The 21,562-nt window shown below is 36.4% G+C and overlaps 1 protein-coding gene across 1 annotated transcript in view; it reads left to right on the top strand.

Moving 5' to 3' along the window:
• The window catches only part of ACAD11 (acyl-CoA dehydrogenase family member 11), a 119,665-nt gene that overhangs the window by 45,255 nt on the left and 52,848 nt on the right, over window positions 1-21,562 (top strand). The window contains exons 6-9 of the mRNA XM_040232753.1: window positions 13,565-13,706; window positions 14,055-14,176; window positions 16,016-16,122; window positions 17,688-17,814. Coding sequence (XP_040088687.1) covers window positions 13,565-13,706; window positions 14,055-14,176; window positions 16,016-16,122; window positions 17,688-17,814 — 498 coding nt within the window. The remainder of the gene's footprint in view (window positions 1-13,564; window positions 13,707-14,054; window positions 14,177-16,015; window positions 16,123-17,687; window positions 17,815-21,562) is intronic.

Raw genomic sequence — 21,562 nt, 5'->3', positions numbered from 1 at the left:
GGTGTTTCACTGTGGCTTTGCCTCCATAATCATGTAGTTTTGTTTCCAGGCTTATACTTAGGTCTTTAATACAGTCTGAATTTATTTTTGTTTTTGTATGAGAAAATATTCTTATTTCATTATTTTACATGTAGCTGTTCAGTTTTCTCAGCACCAGTTGTTGAAGAGACTGTTTTTTCTCCATTGTATATTCTTGCCTCCTTTCTCATAGATTGATTGAGTATGCATTTATGTCTGCATTATCAATTCTGTTCCATTGATCTATGTGTGTATTTTTTGTGTCAATACCATACTGTTTTGATGATATGATACTATAGCTTTGTAGTATTGTCTGAAGACAGGAAGCATGAGTCCTCTACCTCTGTTCTTTTTCTCAAGATTGTTTTGGCTATTCCAGATCTTTTGTGTTTCCATAAAAATTTTATTTTATTTTGGCCACACTGCACAGCTTGTGGTATCTTAGTTCCCTGATCAGGGATTGAATTCAGGCCTTCAGCGGTGAAAGCATGGAGTCTTAACCCCTGGACCACCAGGGAATTCCCTCCATACAAATTTTAACATTATTTTTTCTATTACTGTGAAAAATACCATTGGTATTTTGATAAGTATTGGATTGAATCTGTACCTTGCCTAGAGTGAAAGTGATAGTCACTCAGTCATGTCTGACTCTTTGTGCCCCATGGACTAGATAGTCCATGGAATTCTGCAGGCCAGACTATACACTCCATGGAATTCTGCAGGCCAAAATACTGGAGTGGGTAGCCTTTCCCTTCTCCAGTGGATCTTCTCAACCCAGGGATCATACCCAGGTCTCCCGCATTGCAGGTGGTTTCTTTACCAGCTGAGCCACAAGGGAAGCCCAAGAATACTGGAGTGGTTAGCCTATCCCTTCTCCAGCAGATCTTCCCAACCCAGGAATCAAACTGGGGTTTCCTGCATTGCAGGCAGATTCTTTAACAACTGAGCTATGAGGGAATCCCTCATAGTTAAATGAGTTAAAGTGGTCATTTTAACAATATTAATTCTTCCAGTCCAAGAACATTGTACATCTTTTCATCTCTTTGTGTTACCTTCATTTTTTTCATCAGTTGCTTATAGTTTTCCAACTGCAGGTCTTTTACCTCCTTAGATAGGTTTATTCCTAGGTATTTTGTTCTTTTTGATGCAATAATAAATGGGATTATTTCCTTCTTTTTTTAAGTACATTGTTTTTAATTTTATGTATTTATTATTGGCTATGCTGGGTCTTTACTGCAGTCGCTTATTTCTAGTTGCAGGGAGCAGAGGCTGCTTTCTAGTTGCAGGGCATGGGCTTCTCATTGCAGTGGCTTCTCTTGTTGCAGAGCACAAGCTCTAGGGCATGTGAGTTTCAGTAGTTGTGGCATGTGGGCTCAGTATTTGCAGCTCTCAAACTCTAGAGCACAGGCTCAATAGTTGTGGCACACAGGCTCAGCTGCTCTGCAGCATGTTAGATCATCCTTGGTCAGGGATTCAACTCATGTCTCCAGCATTGGCAGGCAGATACTTTACCACTGAGACACCAGGGATTTCTTTTTCTGATAGGTCATTGTTAATGTATAGAAAAACTACAGATTTTTGTGTATTAACTTTATGTCTGCAGCTTTACCAAGCTTTACCAAATTCACGGGTGAGGTCTAGTAGTTTTCTGGTGGCATCTTTAGGATTTTATATGTATAGTGTTTGTCATCTGCAAAGAGTGACAGTCTTCTTCCTTTTAAATTTAAGTTCCTTTTGTTTATTTTGTCTGAATTTTATGACTAGGACTTCCAATACTATATTAAATAAAAATAATAAGAGTTGGCATCCCTGTGTTGTTCCTAATCATTGAGGAAATGCTTTCAGCTTTTCACTGTTTTAGTATGATGTTAACTGTGGGTTGTCATTAATGACTGTCATTATGTGAAGATATGTTCCCTCTGTGCCAACTTACTTCAGAAAAATGTCATAAATGAATGTTGTTGTTGTTCAATCACTAAGTCATGTCCGATTCTTTGCAACCTACTACAGTATGCCAGGTTTCCCTGTCCTTCACTATCTTCCAGAATTTTCTCAGACTCATGTCCTTTGATTAGGTGATGCTATCCAGCCATCTCATTGCCTGTCACCCCCTTTTCCTCGTGCCCTCAAACTTTCCCAGCATCAGAGTCTTTTCCAATGAGTTGGCTCTTTGCATCAGGTAGCCAAAGTTTTGGAGCTTCAGCTTCATCATCAGCCCTTCCAATGAATATTTCAGGGTTGACTTTCCTTAGGACTGACTGGCTTGATATCCTTGCTATCCAAAAGACTCTCAAGAGTATTCACCAGTGCCACAGTTCAAAAGCATCAATTCTTTGGCACTCAGCCCTCTTTTCAGTCCAACTTTCACATTTATACATAACTACTGGAAAAACCATAGCTTTGATTATATGGACCTTTGTCAGCAATGTGAAGTCTACTTTTTAATATACTGTCTAGATTTGTCATAGCTTTTCTTCTTTTAGTTTAGTGGCTGCAGTCACTGTCAACAGTGATTTTTGAGCCCAAGAAAAAGAAGTCTGCCACCATTTCTACTTTTTCCTCGTCTATTAGCCATGAAGTGATGGGACCAGATGCCATGATCTTAGTTTTTTTAATGTTGAATTTTTAAGCCAGTTTTTTCACTCTCTTCCTTTACCTTCATCAAGAGACTCTTTAATTCCACTTCCCTTTCTGCCATTAGCATAGTATCATCTATATTTCTGAAAATGTTAATATTTCTTCTGGCAATCTTGATTCTACCCTGTGACTCTAGCCCAGCATTTTGCATGATGTATTCTGCAGAGAAGTTAAATAAGCAGGGTGACAATATACAGCCTTGACACACTTCTTTCCTAATATGGAACCAGTTCATTGTTCCATTAAGGTTCTAACTGATGTTTCTTGACCTGCATACAGGTTTCTCAGGAGAAAGATAAGGTGGTCTGGTATTCCCATCTCTGTAAGAATTTCCCACAGTTTGTTGTGATCCACACAGTTAGAGGCTTTAGCATAGTCAATGAAACAGAAGTAGATGCTTTTCTGGAATCCTCTTGCTTTCTCTGTTTCCAGCAAATGTTGGCAGTTTGATCTGTGGTTCCTATGCCTTTTCTAAATCCAGCTTGTACATCTGGAAGTTCTTGGTTCACATACCACTGAAGCCTAGCTTGAAGGATTTTGAGCTTTGCCTTGCTATCATGTGAAATGAGAGCAATTGTATGGTAGTCTGAACATTGTTTGGCACTGCCCTTCTTTGAAATTGGAATGAAAACTGACCTTTTTCCATCTTGTGGCCACTGCTGAGTTTTCCAAATTTGCTGACATATTGAGTGCAGCACTTTAACAGCATCATCTTCTAGGGTTTGAAAAAGCTCATCTGGAATTCCATCACCTCCACTAGCATGTAGTAATGCTTCCTAAGGCCCACTCAACTTCACATTCCAGTATGTCTGGCTCTAGGTAAGTAACTATCCCATCATGTTTATCGAGGTCATTAAGACCTTTCTGTACAGTTCTTCTGTGTATTCTTGTCCCCCCTCTTTTTTTATATTTTTAAATTTATTTATATTCTGCTTGAAGGATACTTGCTTTACAGAATTGTGCTGGTTTATGCCAAACATTCGGAGAAGGCAATGGCACCCCACTCCAGTACTCTTGCCTGGAAAATCCTATGGACAGAGGAGCCTGGTAGGCTGCAGTCCATGGGGTCGCTAAGAGTCGGACATGACTGAGCAGCTTCACTTTCACCTTTCACTTTCATGCGCTGGAAAAGGAAATGGCAACCCACTCCAGTGTTCTTGCCTGGAGAATCCCAGGGGTGGGGGAGCCTGGTGGGCTGCCGTCTCTGGGGTCGCACAGAGTCAGACACGACTGAAGTGACTTAGCAGCAGCATACCAAACATTAACATGAATCAGCCATAAGTATACATATGTCCCTTCCCTGTTGGTCCTCCCTCTCATCTCCCTCCCCATCCCACCACTCTAGTTGTTAAAGAGTGCTGGTTTGAGTTCTCTGAGTCATACAGCAAATTCCCATTGGCTATGTGTTTTACATATGGTAATGTAACTTTCCATGTTACTATCTCCATGTATCCCACCCTCTCCTTCTTCCTGCCACCCCCATGTCCAAAAGTCTGTTTTTTGTGTCTGTGTCTTGATTGCTGCTGCTGCTGCTGCTAAGTCACTTCAGTTGTGTCCAACTGTGTGACCCCATAGACAGCAGCCCACCAGGCTCCCCTGTCCATGTGATTTTCCAGGCAAGACTACTGGAGTGGGTTGCCATTGCCTTCTCCCTGTGTCTTGATTGCTGCTCTGCAAATAATTTCATCAGTACCATCTTTCTAGATTCCATATATATGCCTTAATGTAAGGTATTTGTTTTTCTCTTTATGACTTACTTCACTCTGTGTAATAGGCTCTGGATTCATCAACCTCATTAGAACTGACTCAAATGTGTTCCATTTTATGGCTGAGTAATATTCCATTGTGTATATGTACCACAACTTCTTTATCCATTCATCTGTTGATGGACATCTAGGTTGCTTCCATGTCCCAGGTGTTGTAAATAGTGCTGCAGTGAGCTTTGGGGTACATGTGTCTTTTTCAATTTTGGTTTTCTCAGGGTATATGCCTAGTAGTGATATTGCTGGGTTGTATGGTCGGAGAAGGCAATGGCACCCCACTCCAGTACTCTTGGCCTGGAAAACCCCATGGATGGAGGAGCCTGGTGGGCTGCAGTCCATGGGGTTGCTAAGAGTCAGACATGACTGAGCGACTTCGCTTTCACTTTTCACTTTCATGCATTGGAGAAGGAAATGGCAACCCACTCCAGTATTCTTGCCTGGAGAATCCCAGGGACTGGGGAGCCTGGTGGGCTGCCATCTATGGGGTTGTATAGAGTCGGACACGACTGCAGCGACTTAGCAACAGCAGCAGCATGATGGTTTTATCCTAAGGAATCTCCATACCATCTTCCATAGTGGCTGTATCAATTTACATTCCCATCAGCAGTGAAAGAGGATTCCCTTTTCTCCATACCCTCTTCAGCGTTTATTGTGTGTAGACTCTTTGGTGATGGCCATTCTGACTGGTCTGTGGTGATATCTCTTTGTAATTTTGATTTGCATTTCCTAATAATGAGTGATGTTGAGCATCTTTTCTTATGTTTGTTAGTCATCTGTATGTTTTCTTTGGAGAAATGTCTTTTTCCCATTTTTTGATTGGGTTGTTTGTTTTTCTGGTATTGAGTTGTATGAGCTTCTTATATATTTTGGATATTACTCCTTTTTCAGTTTTTTCATTTACTGTTATTTTCACTCATTCTGAGGGTTGTCTTTTCACTTTGTTTATAGTTTCCTTTGCTGCACAAAAGCATTTAATTAGGTCCCATAATTATATGGGATTTTTGAGCATAAACATAAAATATGTTTTTTAAAATTTCCATTATTTTATTTTATTTCCATATATTTATTTTTATTTCCATTATTACAGGAGATGGGTCAGGGAGAATCTTGTTGTGATTTTTGTCATAGAGTGTTTTGCCTATGTTTTCCTCTAAGAATTTTATAGTTTCTGCTCTTCATTTAGATCTTTCATCCATTTTGAGTTTATATTTGTGTATGGTGTTAGGAAGTGTTCTAATTTTATTCTTTTACATGTAGCTGTCCAGTTTTCTCAGTACCACTTATTGAAGAGGCTATCTTTGCCCCGTTGTATATTCTTGCCTCCTTTGTCAAAAATAAGGTACCCATAGGTGCATGGGTTTATCTCTGGGCTTTCTATCTTGTTCCATTGGTCTATATTTCTGTTTTTGTGCCAGTACCATACTGTCTTTTGACTGTAGCTTTGTAGTATAGTCTGAGGTGAGGAAGGTTGATCCTCTAGCTCCATTCTTCTTTCTCAAGATTGATTGTCTATTTGGGATCTTTTGCATTTCCATATGAATTGTGAATTCCTTTGTTCTAGTTCTGTGAAAAAATGCCACTGGTAATTTGATAAGGATTACATTGAATCTGTAGATTGTGTTTGGTAGTATAGTCATTTTCACAATATTGATTCTTCCTACCCAGGAACATGGAATATCTCTCTATCTGTTTTATGTCCTCTTTGATTTCTTTCATCAGTGTCTTACAATATTCTGTATACAGTTCTTTTGTCTCCTTAGGTAGGCTTATTCCTAGATATTTTATTCTTTTTGTTGTAATGGTGAATGGAGTTGATTCATTAATTTCTCTTTCTGAGTTTTTCATTGTTAGTTTATAAAATGCAAGTAATTTCTGTGAATTGATTTTTGTATCCTATGACTTTGCTAAATTCACTGATTAACTTTAGTAACTTTCTGATAGTATCTTTAGGGTTTTCCATGAATAGTGGCATGTCATCTGCAAACAGGGAGAGTTTTACTTCTTCTTTTCTGATCTGGATTCCTTTTATTTCTTTTTCTTCTTTGCTTTCTATAGCTAGGACTTCCAAAATATGTTGACTAATAGTGGTGAGAGTTGGTACCCTTATCTCATTCCTGATCTTAGAGGGAATGCTTTCAGTTTTTCACCATTGAAAAACTGATGTTTGCTGTGGGCTTATCATATACAGCCTTTACTATGTTGAGGTAGGTTCCTTCTATGCCCCTTTTTTGAAGAGGTTTTCATCATAAATGGGTAGTGAATTTTGTCAAAGGCTTGTTCTGCATCTATTGAGATTATCATATGGTTTTTATCTTTCAATTGGTTTATATGGTGTATCACATGGATTGGTTTGTGAGTGTTGAAGAATCCTTGTATCCCTGGGATAAACCCAACTTGATCATAGTGTATGATTGGCCACCTCTTCTTAATCTCTTCTCTTTCTGTTAGGTTCTTGCTGTTTCTGTCCTTTATTGTGCCCATCTTTGCATGAAATGTTCCCTTGGTATCCAATTTTTTTCAAAAGACCTCCTCTAGTCTTTCCCATTCTATTCTTTTCCTCTATTGCTTTGTATTATTCACTTAAGAAGGCTTTCTTATCTCTCCTTGCTTTCTCTGGAACTCTGCATTCAGTTGGGTATATCTTTCTCTTTCTCCTTTGCCTTTCACTTCTCTTCTCTTCTCAGTTGTTTGTAAGTCCTCCTCAGACAACTATTTTGCATTTTTGCATTTCTTTTTCTTAAGGACGGTTTTGGTCACTGCCTCCTGTACAGTTTATTATCTATCAGATCTATATCTTGAATCTTTGCATCACTTCCACTGTAAAATCATAAGGGATTTGATTTAAGTCATACCTGAATGGCCTAGTGGTTTTCCTTACCTTCTTGAATAAAAGTTTGAATTTTGCAGCAAGGAGTTCATGATCTGAGCCACAGTCAGCTCCAGGTCTTGTTTTTTGCTGACTGTATAGAGCTTCTCCATCTTCAGCTGAAAAAAATATAATCAATCTGATTTTGATATTGAGCATTTGGTGATGTCCATGTGTAGAGTCATCTCTTGTGTTGTTGGAAGAGGTTCTTAGACATATTCTGTTTGCCTTTACCTTGCTTAATTTTGTACTCCTAGGTCAAGCTTGCCTGTTCCTCCAGGTATCTCTTGACTTCCTATGTTTGCATTCCAGTCCCCTATGATGAAAACGACATCTTGTTTTGATGTTAGTTCTAGAAGGTCTTGGAGGTCCTCTTGGAACCATTCAAGTTCAGCTTCTTTGACATTTTTGGTTGGGACATAGACTTTGATTACGGTGATGTTGAATGGTTTCCCTTGGAACAAACCAAGATCATTTTGTCATTTTTGAGACTGCACCCATGTACTGCATTTTGGACTCTCGTTAACTATAAGGGCTGCTCTACTCTTTCCAAGGGATTCTTACCCACAGTAGTAGATATAATAGGTATATGAATTAAATGGATTTTGAATTTTTCAAAAGCCTTGTTTTACATGTATTGGCTTGTTCATGTTTTTAATCTTCAATTTGTTAATGTGGTGTATCACATTGGTTTTCAGGTATTACAAAATCTTTGCATACCTAGCGTAAATCCCACTTGATCATGGTGCATGATCCTTTTATCATATTGTTGTATTTAGTCTGCAGTTATTTGATTTACTAGTATTTGGTTGAGGATTTTTGCATCTATGTTTATCAGTGATAATGGCCTATAATTTTCTTTTTTGTAGTATCTTTGTCTGGATTTGGTATCAAGGTGATTCTGGCTGCAAAGGACAGGTTCAGAAATGTTCCTTCCTCTGCAGTTTTTTGGAATAGTTTAAAATGGATAAGCATTAACTCTTCTGTAAACTTTGGTAGACTTCATTCATGAAGCCATCTGGTCCTAGATTTTGTTTCTTATGAGTTTTAAAATTACTGATTTAGTTTGCTTATTGGTAATTGATCTGTTCATATTTTCTGTTTCTTCCTGGTTCAGACTTGGGAGATTGTACCTTTTTAAAAACTTGTCCATTTCTTTGAGGTGGTTCATTTTATTGGTGTATAGTTTAATAGTCGTCGCTCATGAATCTTTATATTTCTGTGATGTCAGTTTTGACTTCTTCTGTTTCAATTCTGATTTTATGGATATGGTTTCTCTCCTTTACTTTTTAATATATCTGGCTAAAGATTTATCAATTTTGCTTATCTTTTCAGAGAGCGAGCTTTTAGTTTCATTATTTTCTATTGATTTTTTAGTCTCTAATTTATTTCTTCTCTGATCTTTATGATATCTTTTCTCCTGTTTATTCTTCTTTTTCTAGTTCCTTTAAGTGTAAAGTTAGGTTGTTTGAGATTTTCTTTTCTGATTTAGCTTTTATAAGTGTAAATTTCCCTCTTAGAACAGTTTTCAGTACATCTTATAAATTTCAAATCATGTTTTCATTTGTCTTTCGGTATGTTTCTATTTCCTGTTTGACTTCTTCAGTGATGCATTATTTAGTACTTTATTGTTTAGCCTCTATGTGTTTGTGTTTTTTGCAGTTTTTCTTTTTTTGTAGTTGAGTTTTAGTCTCACAACATTGTGGTCAGAAAAGATGCTTCACATGATTTCAGTTTTCTTAAATTTACTGAGGACTGTTTTGTGGCCAGCATATGATCTATCCTGGAGAATGTTCCATGTGCACTTGTATAGAAAGTGTATTCTGCTGCACAATATTCAGATGAATATTCTATGTATATATCAATTAAGTCCATCTTTTCTAATGTGTCATTTTAGGCTTATTGATTTTCTGTCTGGATGATCTGTTCATTATGTAAGTAGGATGCTAAAGTCCCCCACTAGTATTGTGTTACTGTTGATATCTCCCTTTATGTATGGTAATATTTGCTTTACGCATTTAAATGTTCCTATGTTGGGTGCATAGGTTGTTACATATGTGTACAATTATATCTTCTTCTTGGATTGATCCCTTGACCATTATGTACTGTCCTTCTTTGTTTCTTGTAACAGTCTTTATTTTAAAGTCTATTTTGTCTGATATAACTTTTGCTGCCTCACCATTTTTTTTTTTAAATTTCCACCCCCTCACTTTCAGTCTGTGTATATCTTTAGATCTGAAGTGAGTCTCTTGTAGGCAGCATCTATTTGGGTCTTGTTTTTATATCCATTCAGCTACTCTGTGTGTTTTGATTGGAGTATTCAGTACATTTACATTTAAGGGAATTATTGATATATATGTTATTATTGCCATTTTGTTAATTATTTTGGAGTTGTTTTGTGGGCCTTTATATTTCCCTTTCTTCTTCTTTTGTTCTCTTGTGATGTGATGACTGTCTTTAGAGTTATATTTGGATTCCTTTTTCTTTTTGTGTGTATATGTGTTATAGATTTTTGGTTTGTGGTTACCATGAGGTAAATAGGTGTATGAGTATGTGTGTTGTTTTAAGTTGCTGATACCACAATGTCAAATGCATTTTAGCCACCCTGCATTTGTACTCTCCTCCTCTCATGATACTGTTATTTATATCACATTTTACATCTAAATGGTTTCTGTATTCTTGACCAGTTTATTGTTGATATCAGTGGTTTTACTACTTTTGTCTTTTAACCTTCCTGATAGCTTTGTGCATGGATGGTCCTGGGGTTATTTCCAGACTACTGGAAGGCAGAGCACATCTTGGAGTCTAGTTGCAGGATCCAGGGATTCTAGGGCTGGTGTCAGATTCCTGCCAGTGGTAGGTGGGTTTCTGACACAGAGGCTGGGGTATCCAGAAGCTTGAATTGGCCTGCTAGTGGGCAGAACCAGGGCTAAGTTTGTCTCAGGGAGGGTATGGCCTTTTGGTCAATGATCTGGGTCTGCAGGCTGCAGGATTGTGATTATTTTGCATCTGGTGCCTGCCCATGGTGGGTGGAGGAAGTTCCTGGGCCCTCTGTTGGTAAGGGCTGTGTCCAGAGGCAGCTTCAGGCTCATGGGGTCTTCAGGCAACCTGTCTGCTGATGGATGGCCCAGTTAGTTGCATGGCCTAAGGTGTCCCAGACTGGTGACTATAGTTTGTTGGGGCATGGGTGGTTCCTACGGCTAACTAGAGGGAGGATTCCACAATGACACCTGCCAACACCAATGTCCACATGGTAGAAGGAGCTCCCTAGAATGGTTGCCACTGGTGTCTTTGTCCCCAGGGTGAGCTGCAGTTGCCTCCTACCTCTCTGAGAGTCTCTCTGAAACCAGCAGTTAGATCTGACCCAGGTCCCTATGAAATTATGACTTGTATTTTGAGATCCCGGAAGGTGTGAGATTTTGTGTGCACCCTTTACAAGTGAAGTCTGTATTTTCCCCAGTCCTCTGGTACCTTCCAAAAGTAAGCTCCACTGACCTTCAAAGCCAAATAAATGCTCTGAGGGTTCATTTTCCTGGTACAGGACCCCTAGAATGGGGAGCCTGACATGGGCTCAGATCTCATACTCTTGTGGGAGAGCCTCTGCTGTGGAATTATTCTACAGTTTGTGGGTATCCGCCTAGGGGTATGGGACTTGACTATGTTGCAAGTCCACCTGTCCTACTCATCCTGATGTGGTCCCTTCTTTTGTCTTTAATTGTAGATGATCTTTTCTGGTAGGTTCTGGTCTTTTTCATCAGTCGTTGTTCTGCTTATCATTGTTATTTTGATGTGCTCATGAGAGGAGGTGAACTCATCCCAGATAGGTTATTATAAGATAATGGGTATAATTCTCTGTGCTATACAGTATATTCTTGTTGCTTATCTGTTTCATATATAATAATTTGTATCTGTTAATGCCATATCCCTAATTTGTCCCGCCCCCTTCCCTTTCCCCTTTGCTAACCACAAGTTTGTCTTCTGTATCTGTGTCTGTTTATGTTTTATATGTGCATTCATTTGTGTTACTTTTTAGATTCCACATGTAGATTATTTCATACAGTATTTGTCTTTCTCTGACTTATTTTACACAGCAAATATTCCTTAAGTCTCTCCCTGTTGCTACAGATGGCAATATTGCATTCTGTTTTATGGTTGAGTAATATTCCCTTATGTATATACCATGTCTTTTTAAACCAGTCATCTGTTGATGTATGCTTGGAATCAACCCAGTTGTGGCTAGTTTGTTTTTAATCTACATGTACTATAAACATTGTGGCTGATTATCAACAAAATGAAGCTTCTGTTGAGCTGGATTAAGTTTAGTCGCTCAGTCATGTCTGACTCTTGTGACCCCGTGGACTATAGGCTTCTCTGTCCATGGCATTCTCCAAGGCAAGAATACTGGAGTAGTTTGTCATTTCCTTCTCCAGGAGATCTTCCCAACCCAAGGATCAAACCTGGGTCTCCTGTATTGCAAGCATATCTTTACCAACTGAGCCACCAGTGAAGCCCATAGGCCAGTTGGGCTAAGGAAGTGCTAATTTTCTTTGAATGTTAGGAGCACAGAAACAAACAGAATGGTATGGACAAAAATGCATCCAATCCTTTTTTTAAAGCAAATTTAACTGATAATTCAGTATAATCACAACCATAAAAAGTCTTATGAAGTCAAATCATGGAGGAAGTAATGATCAATTTTTCCATAGTCATAATAGAAAATTTTTTATTGCCTGTCATATGATAGGCTCTGTACTTATTCATTGAATAAATACATTTTAGCCACCTACTGTGTGCTAGGTACTTAAATAGACTCTGATAAACAAAATGGACATATTACCTACCTTTATTTCATATTCACACTAACTCTACACCAGATATGTTATGGTTACTTAAATTGAAAATCTGAAGTGTTAACTAGTCCAGAACTGCAGAGTTAACTGTCCAGAATTACACAGCCAGAAAATGATGGAGGGCTTCCCTCATGGCTCAGCTGGTAAAGAATCCACCATCAATGCAGGAGACCTGGGTTCAATCCTTGCGTTAGGAAGATCTCCTGGAGAAGGGAACAGCTACTCACTCCAGTATTCTGGCCTGGAGAATTCCTTGGAATGTGTAGTCCATGGGGTCACAAAGAGTCAGACATGACTGAACAAGTTTCACTTTCTTTCACTAAATTGTAGAGCTAGGATTTGAATTCAGGTCTGTGTGCTTCCACAGACCACATTTTTCCTTAAAGCTACAATAATGTGTACAAATATGTGACTGAAGTAAGGGAGTACAAACACATACAAAGATACATAAAGGCATGAAACGCAATAATATGCATTGCCTAAATGAACTCTGCTGTTTTATCTGGCTTAGATAATCTTGGCTAAATTGTTGCTGCAGTCTCCTCTTTGCTCCCCTACAATCTATTCAAAACATAGCAGCTAGTGACCTTAAAATACAAATCCTATTTAGTTACTCTTCCTGTACAGACCCTCCAATGGAGTGCCTCCTCTCATATCCCATCCCTCCTACCTAACTTGAAGCAACCATAGTCATTGTTATCAGTTTGGTGTGTATTCTTTCAACTTTGAGTATTCATTTGCAACCTTTTTATTTAAATAGGATCATAGTACACATATTATTCTGCAGATTGCTTGTATTTTCAGTTGAATGCCCTATGTTCCTAACATAAAAATTTATATTCCTTCGATATATATTGTTACAAAGTAGCATGAGGAAAGCTGTTATTGATTCCAAATTACACAACTCTTTTATCATGTTGCTATATGATGATTGATTTTATATTCATAAAACAAGCAGCATCTTTTATAACAATTACCTTTTTGTATCTGCAGCATGAAATAACTTACTTTAAAAAATTACTGTTTCCATAGGAGTGAAATATTTGTCATGTTGCTAGATTCATTATTAGAACATAGATTCTTAAATTATAAGTAATTGTTAGAATTTCTTCTTTTATCATAGTTAACTTCCAGTCAAATATTTTCAACTGCTCTTGCCTCCACTCTTTAGTAGACACGTTAGGGCTTTGTAAAGTAAAATGAAGAACTGAGAGCCAATCATGGAAGCAGGGGACTTGGCTTTACTCATTCAAGGCTATTAAAATTAGTTATTTGATAAGTGAATTGTGCCACTGTGGGTAAAGACTGCAAACTACAGCTTCACATTTGCTTTTGATGGAAAATATGATTTTCAATATATTCTATTTCATTTTTTTCATTTTAGTTCTTTTGGATTTAATATATTAAAATCTTTTTATTTTTAATTACAGTCTCGAGTTATAGCTGTGCTTGATTGGGAGCTTTCAACCATTGGTCATCCTTTGTTAGACTTGGCTCATCTCTCCATGTTCTACTTTTGGCCAAAGACTGTTTCATTGGGAAATCAAAGCCATCATTTGCAAGAAAACATAGGTATGAAAACATAATGTTGCCTAAATTTCTATTAAGGTAAAATTGTCTTTATTTCGCTCCATAATTAACAAAAGATAATTTTATAATCTTAGATAACCAGCTTTTATTTGTTTCTTGAAATGTTTTTAAATCATCTTTATCAATTTTTTTAAAGTGTGCCATTCCATTTTTAGTAATTTGTGACAAAATGTAATCATTTCTATATAGTATTCTTTTGGAAATAAATACTTGGAGCATGTTTTGCTTTGTAGAAAATAGTTTTATATTCAATTTTATATGTAATATGACATTTAAAATTATTCACCCTGACATTTTTATTAAAGTTTATAGTATGTACTGTTTTTATAGGGATACCATCAATGGAAGAACTGATTTCAATATATTGCCACTGCAGGGGAATTAATTCTAATCTTCCTAACTGGAATTTCTTTCTTGCCCTTTCATATTTTAAAATGGCTGGAATAGCACAGGTAATTAATTTTTTAACATGTGTTTCACTGTTACTTACTGATGTACTCTTGAAAACATTTTTGGTTTTGGGGGGTGTTACATTCTTTTTTTTTCTTTTGGCCTTGGCTTGTGGAATCAATTCCCTAACCAGAAATTGAACCCAGGCCCCTGACAGTAGAAGCACAGAATCCTAACCACTGGACCAGAGAATTCCCTTATATAATATCTTTAGATCAATTTATTTTCCACAATGACAAATACCAAACATGGATAAAATATAAATCCAGAGTTTACAGAATAGGAATTTGGCAAGGGAAAAAGTTGAGTAGCACACGTGGTATAATAGACCAAAAAGATGGAGGAAGGGAGAAAGAAAGACATAATGACAAAAAGAAAAAAAGCATGTGAAAATTGGTTATTTCCTGAATATCAATATAAGAAAGAGCTAAACTCCTAATGTGATATCTGATTCAGATTGTAAAGCCATTTATTAATCAGGGCTGATGGTGAGGAAAGAATTATCATTATATTTCCCAAAGCCTAGCCCAGTACCTAGCATACAGAAGCCTCTTAATTATGTTTTTGAGTGAAGATAAGCAAAATTGTCTATTTTCCTAATAATATGACAAATTTTGAGAGAAAGTTGAATATAAGTACAGTTTTTTTTTTAATTTACAGTTTAAACAAATGCATTCTTCATTGTACTACCTCGTTAAACTAATTTTTCATTAACCTAAGTTTGAATCTTTGTTTATTTAAGAAATTAAGATGCTTCATCACTGGCAAGGGGTTAGGATTTATAGGAAGAACAAGTAAATAAGAGATTTTAGAAACAAAGGGAATGGAAAAAAAAGATTAAGGAAAATTATGGTTATTTTTCCCTGTCCTCAGAGTCCATGCTGTCCTCCAATACTTGAAATATCTTCTAAGAAATTGTTGTCTTACATCTCATCCTGTAGTTTAGAATCATATTAATCATATTAATTAATCTTATTACTTGGATAGATTTCTCACAATAAGGTTTATAGTATGTTTCTGTATTTGTCAGTTTCCACAAAAAAGATACCAAATAGGCTTTCAAATTAAAATGGATTTTCATTTCAAATGAAAATTTGACATGGTTTATGATTGAATTAATATGTCATAAACTACTATGTGTCATAAACTATATAGTAGTAACTTTAGAGATGATCATAAACATCCCATATTAACTAGAAATGTGAAATTGGATTACAGTGTTAATATTGTACTAAGAATTATATACAGAAATAAACTAATGAAATTCAGTTGATATTATTTGGGGCAGGGAACCAGAGAATATCTTATGATGGAAGCACAGAATAGGGAGAGGTAAGAAAAAAAAAAAGTTGAGCATTCCACTAACACTATTCAAAGGAGAATAGTTTCACCTTAATTAAAGGTCCAAAAAATGGGATAAAATATTCTTAGTAAGAAGTCATTTCATTGTCTTCTTTTTGTTTTATAATTTTTAATTTTATTTTGATTTCTTTAGTTTTTTGTTTTCCTCCACTATGAAGGTAGAACAGTGATCTTTAGAGATGATATAACTTGCCAATTTGGTATCTTTGGTAACTGCTGAAATAATTTTGAAGTTTGGTTTGATTTCCAGCTATAATTCTGTTATGATTAGAGTATGTTAGCCAGATGATAAGCATGTAATACTTTCATTTGGAGTGGCATGATTTTTCCTGCATGTAAATTAATAGAATTGATAGTCTGATTTATATCTTAGTACTTTGTAAGTTTAGTGATTCACATAGCTGGAAAACTGGGAAGACTAGATAGCTGAAGAATAGTTTTCATTGAATTTTAATCACTTTATGTTAATTTACTTATAGGGAATTTATAATAGATATCTTCTGGGAAATAATGCATCTGAAAATAGCTTCCATTATGCCAATGTTGTGCAACCTCTGGCAGAAACTGGATTGCGGCTCTCAAAAAGGCAAGCAAAATATAGATTCTGTGTTTAATTCAAATAGAGCCTTTATTAGGTATGTGAGGGTCATAAGCTTTAGAAGGATAGGGATTGTTTTTATTGCTTACAACACAAGGATTACTGCTGTCAACCATGGTTATTCTTTTCTTTTTTTTTTAGTAAATCTCTTTTATGCTTGAAAATAAGTTGACTTCACATATAAAGAAAATCAATTTAATATTAAGAGGTTTCTCTTTTGCCAAGTTGAATTATAAACTTTTAAGGATATTGATAAAATTCTGAAATGTTCCCTTCTAATGTTTGTTACTTACATATACCTATTTAAAATTATGTATTATGTAAGATGATTTATTAAGTTTAAAAATGTTGCTCTCTTCCACCATCAAATTGCATGAAACTGTATTCAGACATTTAAGCATCTTTTAATTCATATGTCCATTAGTGGGGCACTTCTGAGGCATCTAATACACTTTTTCAAACCATACCTCCATCTAACAAGTGTGATGCAAGGGGAGGGTAAATTAGGGGATTGAGATTAACATATACACACTACAATACATAAAATAGATGATCAACAAGAACCTACTGTATAGTGGAAGAAACTCTACTCAATATTCCCATAAGCTTTATGGGGAAAAAAATCTGATAAAGAATAACTATATGTGTATGTATAATTGAATCACTTTGGTATACCTGAAACTAACACATTGTAAACCAACTACTCTCCAATGTAAAATAAAAGTTAGAGGAAAAAAATAAAAACAGTGTGATATATAGCACTTACTGAACACATGAATCATGTTGCCCCTGGAAATTTTGCCCAAGCCACAAGTTTCCATGACATCACCTTGAAAGTGAAAATGTTAGTTGCTCTGTGTGTCTGACTCTTTACGACACCACAGACTGTAGCCCTCCAGGCTCCTCTGTCGGTGGAATTCTCCATGCAAGAATGCTGGAGTGGGTTGCCATTTCCTTCTCCAGGAGAACTTCCTGACCCAAGGACTGAACCCAGAGCTCCTGCATTACATGCAGGTTCTTTACCGTCTGAGCCACCAGGGAGACCTGACATCACCTTAGGACCATTGTATTTTACACTTCATCTTATACATGAATATTTGTGATCTCTATAACATAATAAATGACAGTGCTGCTCTTCATAATGATCTTTAGTCTTACTTATAATGACATCCTGCAGTTGTATTTGTGAGGCAAATACTAAGAGTGTCTAATTCTATTTGTGTCCAATTTCTTTGCCTTCTTGTTTAGATATTTTGATGGGTGAATTCAATAAAGATTTTAAACTCCGATTGATTGAGGTCATGCCAGGCTATGTTTTCTCCAAAAAGTGCTTTAAGCACTGAAGTTTAATGTTCAAAATAAAATGATTCTGCATTCCTCCCATAACCATGAAAGGTTTAAAAAAAAAAAAGCTCCAAAATACGGAAGCTCTTTCTGAGAGATATTTACGGGGAATTGGGGGAAAACGTCACATTCTATTCAGAAATCTGTAATAATGATTTTGGACATCTTTGTAACTTTTTTCTTTCTTTGTAATTTTTTTAAAAATAAAGATCTTTCAGCACTGCACTTCCACAGACTGATACTACCCGTCAATTGTTTGTACAGACTAGGACCGGTCAGGAAGTTCTTACTAGGGTGAAGCAGTTCTTGAAACAACATATCCTCCCAGTGGAAAAGGTAAGTATTCTATAAATAAACAGAATGTATTTGTGCTTCAAGACTATTGATGAATTACTTCTGTTATCTCTTCTTCTAGGAGTACCCTGGTATCATTTCTTTGCAGTCAATCCTTACCTAGATGCCCCTTCTCACCTTAGCATTGAACTTTACAAAGCCTAATCCTGAAAAATTCCAAGCTTCTATAATATGCCAAGGGAATGCCACATAAATCTGTGGAATTAAAACTAAGTCAAAGGGAATTAGCTGTTTGTAAAGTTAAGATCTTTGAAGAGAGTAAAACATTACTTTGAGGGTCTTTTCCTAAGGCAGTGACAGCCTTTTTTTCTTTATGAGCCCCTTTGAAAATTAAAAGGAGTTTATGTTAAACAAAAAGGGCATACCCGGAAAATTTTGTATATCATTTGAAACTGTATATGGCTACTACCACTGTTCCCCTCACAAGCTTCTGTTCTAAGATGTTCAGTTCAGTTCAGTCGCTCAGTCGTATCCGACTCTTTGCAACCCCATGAATCGCAGCACACCAGGCCTCCCTGTCCATCACCAACTCCCGGAGTTCACTCAGATTCACGTCCGTCAAGTCAGTGATGCCATCCAGCCATCTCATCCTCTGTCGTCCCCTTCTCCTCCTGCCCGCAATCCCTCCCAGCATCAAAGTCTTTTCTAATGAGTCAACTCTTCGCATGAGGTGACCAGAGTACTGGAGTTTCAGCTTTAGCATCATTCCTTCTAAAGAAATCCCAGGGCTGATCTCGTTCAGAATGGACTGGTTGGATCTCCTTGCAGTCCAAGGGACTCTCAAGAGTCTTTTCCAACACCACAGTTCAAAAGTGTTAAGTTTCAGTAAATGCACTGAGAGTAGACAAGCAATGTGACACACTCATTCATTCAGTTAACAAGTAATTGGGTACCAAGTAATGGATTAGGCACCTAGCAAGCCATTGAAAGTAAAAGGAAGAACAAGAAGACAGGACTTTGTACTCCTATAGAGTGTATACTTTAGCATGAAAGAAAGGCATTAAGAGATGATAAATGCTGTGAAGAAAAGATAAAAACTATTATGACTATATAAGGCATTCCTGCCTCAAATTAGGTGGTCTTGGACAATAACTTTCTCTCTCAGAGGCCCAATTTCTTTATCTACAGTATGAATAGGTATGACTATATACATAATAAATTCCCATTTAAATCTTCTGTGATTCTGACAGCTCTAGAGCTAGGTGAGAACAATTAAATAGGAAACTGAAAATGACTAAAATTCTTTCAACAAAAATTGTCAGTGTTGATATGTGTTTATAGAGCAGTTACTATTGTTGCTTGAATTATATGAATAATTATAGTATTTTTAGTGAAGATCCAGAGTAAGATGAATTTGGCTCACAGTGTGGAATATAGCTTAATATGAAGAAGTGCTTTCCAAAATCGTCCCTTCTTAAATGTTGTCAGTGGTTAAGGTATCACTTTGCAGACTTTCTGCTCTAGTTAGTATATATACAATTTTGATTTTTAAAATTCTGAACTTCTGATGACCAGAATGTAAGAGAATACTATAAATCTTGTAGAGGAAAACATAGGCAGAACACTATCTGACATGAGTTGCACCAATATCCTTTTGGATCCACCTTCTGGAGAATGAAAATAAAAACAAAAACAATTGGAACCTAATTAAACTTAAAAGCTTTCACACAGCAAAGGAGAAAACCATGAAACGAAAAGACAGCTCACAAAATGGAAGAAAATATTTGCAAATTATGGAACCAACAAGGGATTAACCTCCAAAATATACAAACAGCTCATGCAGCTCAATATCAAAGAAACAAACAATACAATCAAAAAATAAGCAGATCTAAGTAGACATTTCTCCAAAGAAAACATGGCTGGAAAGCATATAAAAATATGTTCAATATCACTACTTTTATTAGAGAAATGCAAATCAAAACTGCAGTGAAGTATCACCTCACACTAGTAGAATGGCAATCAAAATCTACAAACAATAAATTGTGGAGAGGGTATGGAGAAAGCAGAAACTTCCTACACTATTGGTGACAATGTAAATTGGTGCAGCCACTGTGAAGAACAGTATGGAGATTCCTTAAAGAACTAACAGTAGAGCCACCCTATGATGTAGCAGTCTCACTCCTGGGCATATATTCAGAGAAACTCTAATTCAAAAAGATACACCCCAATGTTCATAGCAGCACTATTTACAATAGCTAAGACATGGAAGCAACCTAAATGTCCATCAACAGATGAATGGATAAGGAAGATGTGGTACATATATACAATGGAATATTACTAAGTCATAAAAAAGAATGAAATAATGCCATTTGCAACAACCTGAATGGACCCAGAGATTATCATGCTAAGTGAAATAAGTCAGACAGAGAAAGACAAATGTCATATGATATCACTAATATGTTGAATCTGAAAATATGATGCAAATGAACTTACTAACTTATTTATAAAACAGAAACAGATTCGCAGACTTAGAAAACAAACATGTTTACCAAAGGGGAAAGGTGAAGGAGAGGGATAAACTAGGAGTTTGGGATTAGCATATATATATATTACTATCTATAAAACAGATAATCAACAAGGACCTACTGTATAACATAGGGGACTCTACTCAATGCTCTTTAATAACCAATATGGGACTGAAAAAGAATATGTATATGTATAACTGAATCATTTTGCTGTAAACCTGAAACTAACACAACATTGTAAATCAACTCTACTCCCTGTAAAATTAAAATTTTAAAAATAAAATTCTGAACTTTGAGGTATTAAAAAGAATATACAACACTTTGAGTTGAAGATGGCAGACTGAAATCTTGGACGAATAAAATCCCCTTGAATTAACAATAAATTTTTTAAACTGTATTTTTAAAAGCACAAAAATAGGAGAAGTACACATCAGAGGACTAAAGGTTTTAAAAAGAGAATGGAAATTGGATTTGGAAAGCAGGATGGATCATACCAAAGACTAAACCTTAACAGAAAGCCACATTTCAAGAGAATTTCACAGTGAGAGAGGTCTTTAATACAGGTGGTAACCAATTTTTTCTTTTTACAATGGACCCCCTGTGATTGCCTGTTATGAAGAGCAAGAATGAGAAGAGGAAGAGAAATCAAGATATTTGATTGAAGAATAAACCTGTAATATGTGGGCTGCTTGGGCTGGTTTCTAATACTCCTGGGTAGCAACAGTGATTGCTGCATAAAAAGGCTGCCAGAGTACTCTAGAAAAGCAGATGATCTGTTTCCAAAAAACCAGGGCTTCAAATGATAGTTAGTGCTCCAGAGAAGAGTTCTCCACTTTTTTTTCCCCAGTGAGGGATTTGGTGTAGACCCCAGCTTGCCTATCAGCCTACCTGATTTATTCAAAGGAGAGTCAACTGGCAGAGGAAACCAAGTAGCCTTGTTCTTTCATTCCTAAATGTAAATGAGCAATCCAGGGAAGCAGAGAAGAGGTGTTACAAGTTGGATCATGATACATCTGCTGAACCTCGTCTCATGCAGCTACTAAAATATTTACAAAGAATTTTCAATAAAATGCTTTGTGATAAATTTAGAAAAAGCAGTCTGTAGTTTTCAAGGAAAGGTTTGTCAACATTTTGTGTGGCAAGGAAAGCCATAACCATTTTCTGTTAGCACATTTTTCAAATTTAAAGTATATCTAATGAGAGCTTTTTCTTCCTTTAAAAACTTGTACTAACATCTGTAAATGTTTTATCCTGTAGAATGATTC

The sequence above is a fragment of the Oryx dammah genome, unplaced genomic scaffold (assembly GCF_014754425.2).
Source record: "Oryx dammah isolate SB20612 unplaced genomic scaffold, SCBI_Odam_1.1 HiC_scaffold_2, whole genome shotgun sequence".
In the NCBI taxonomy this organism is placed as follows: Eukaryota; Metazoa; Chordata; class Mammalia; order Artiodactyla; family Bovidae; genus Oryx; species Oryx dammah.
Note: the sequence above shows the minus strand (reverse complement) of the source record. Positions and strands in the feature narration are given on the sequence as shown.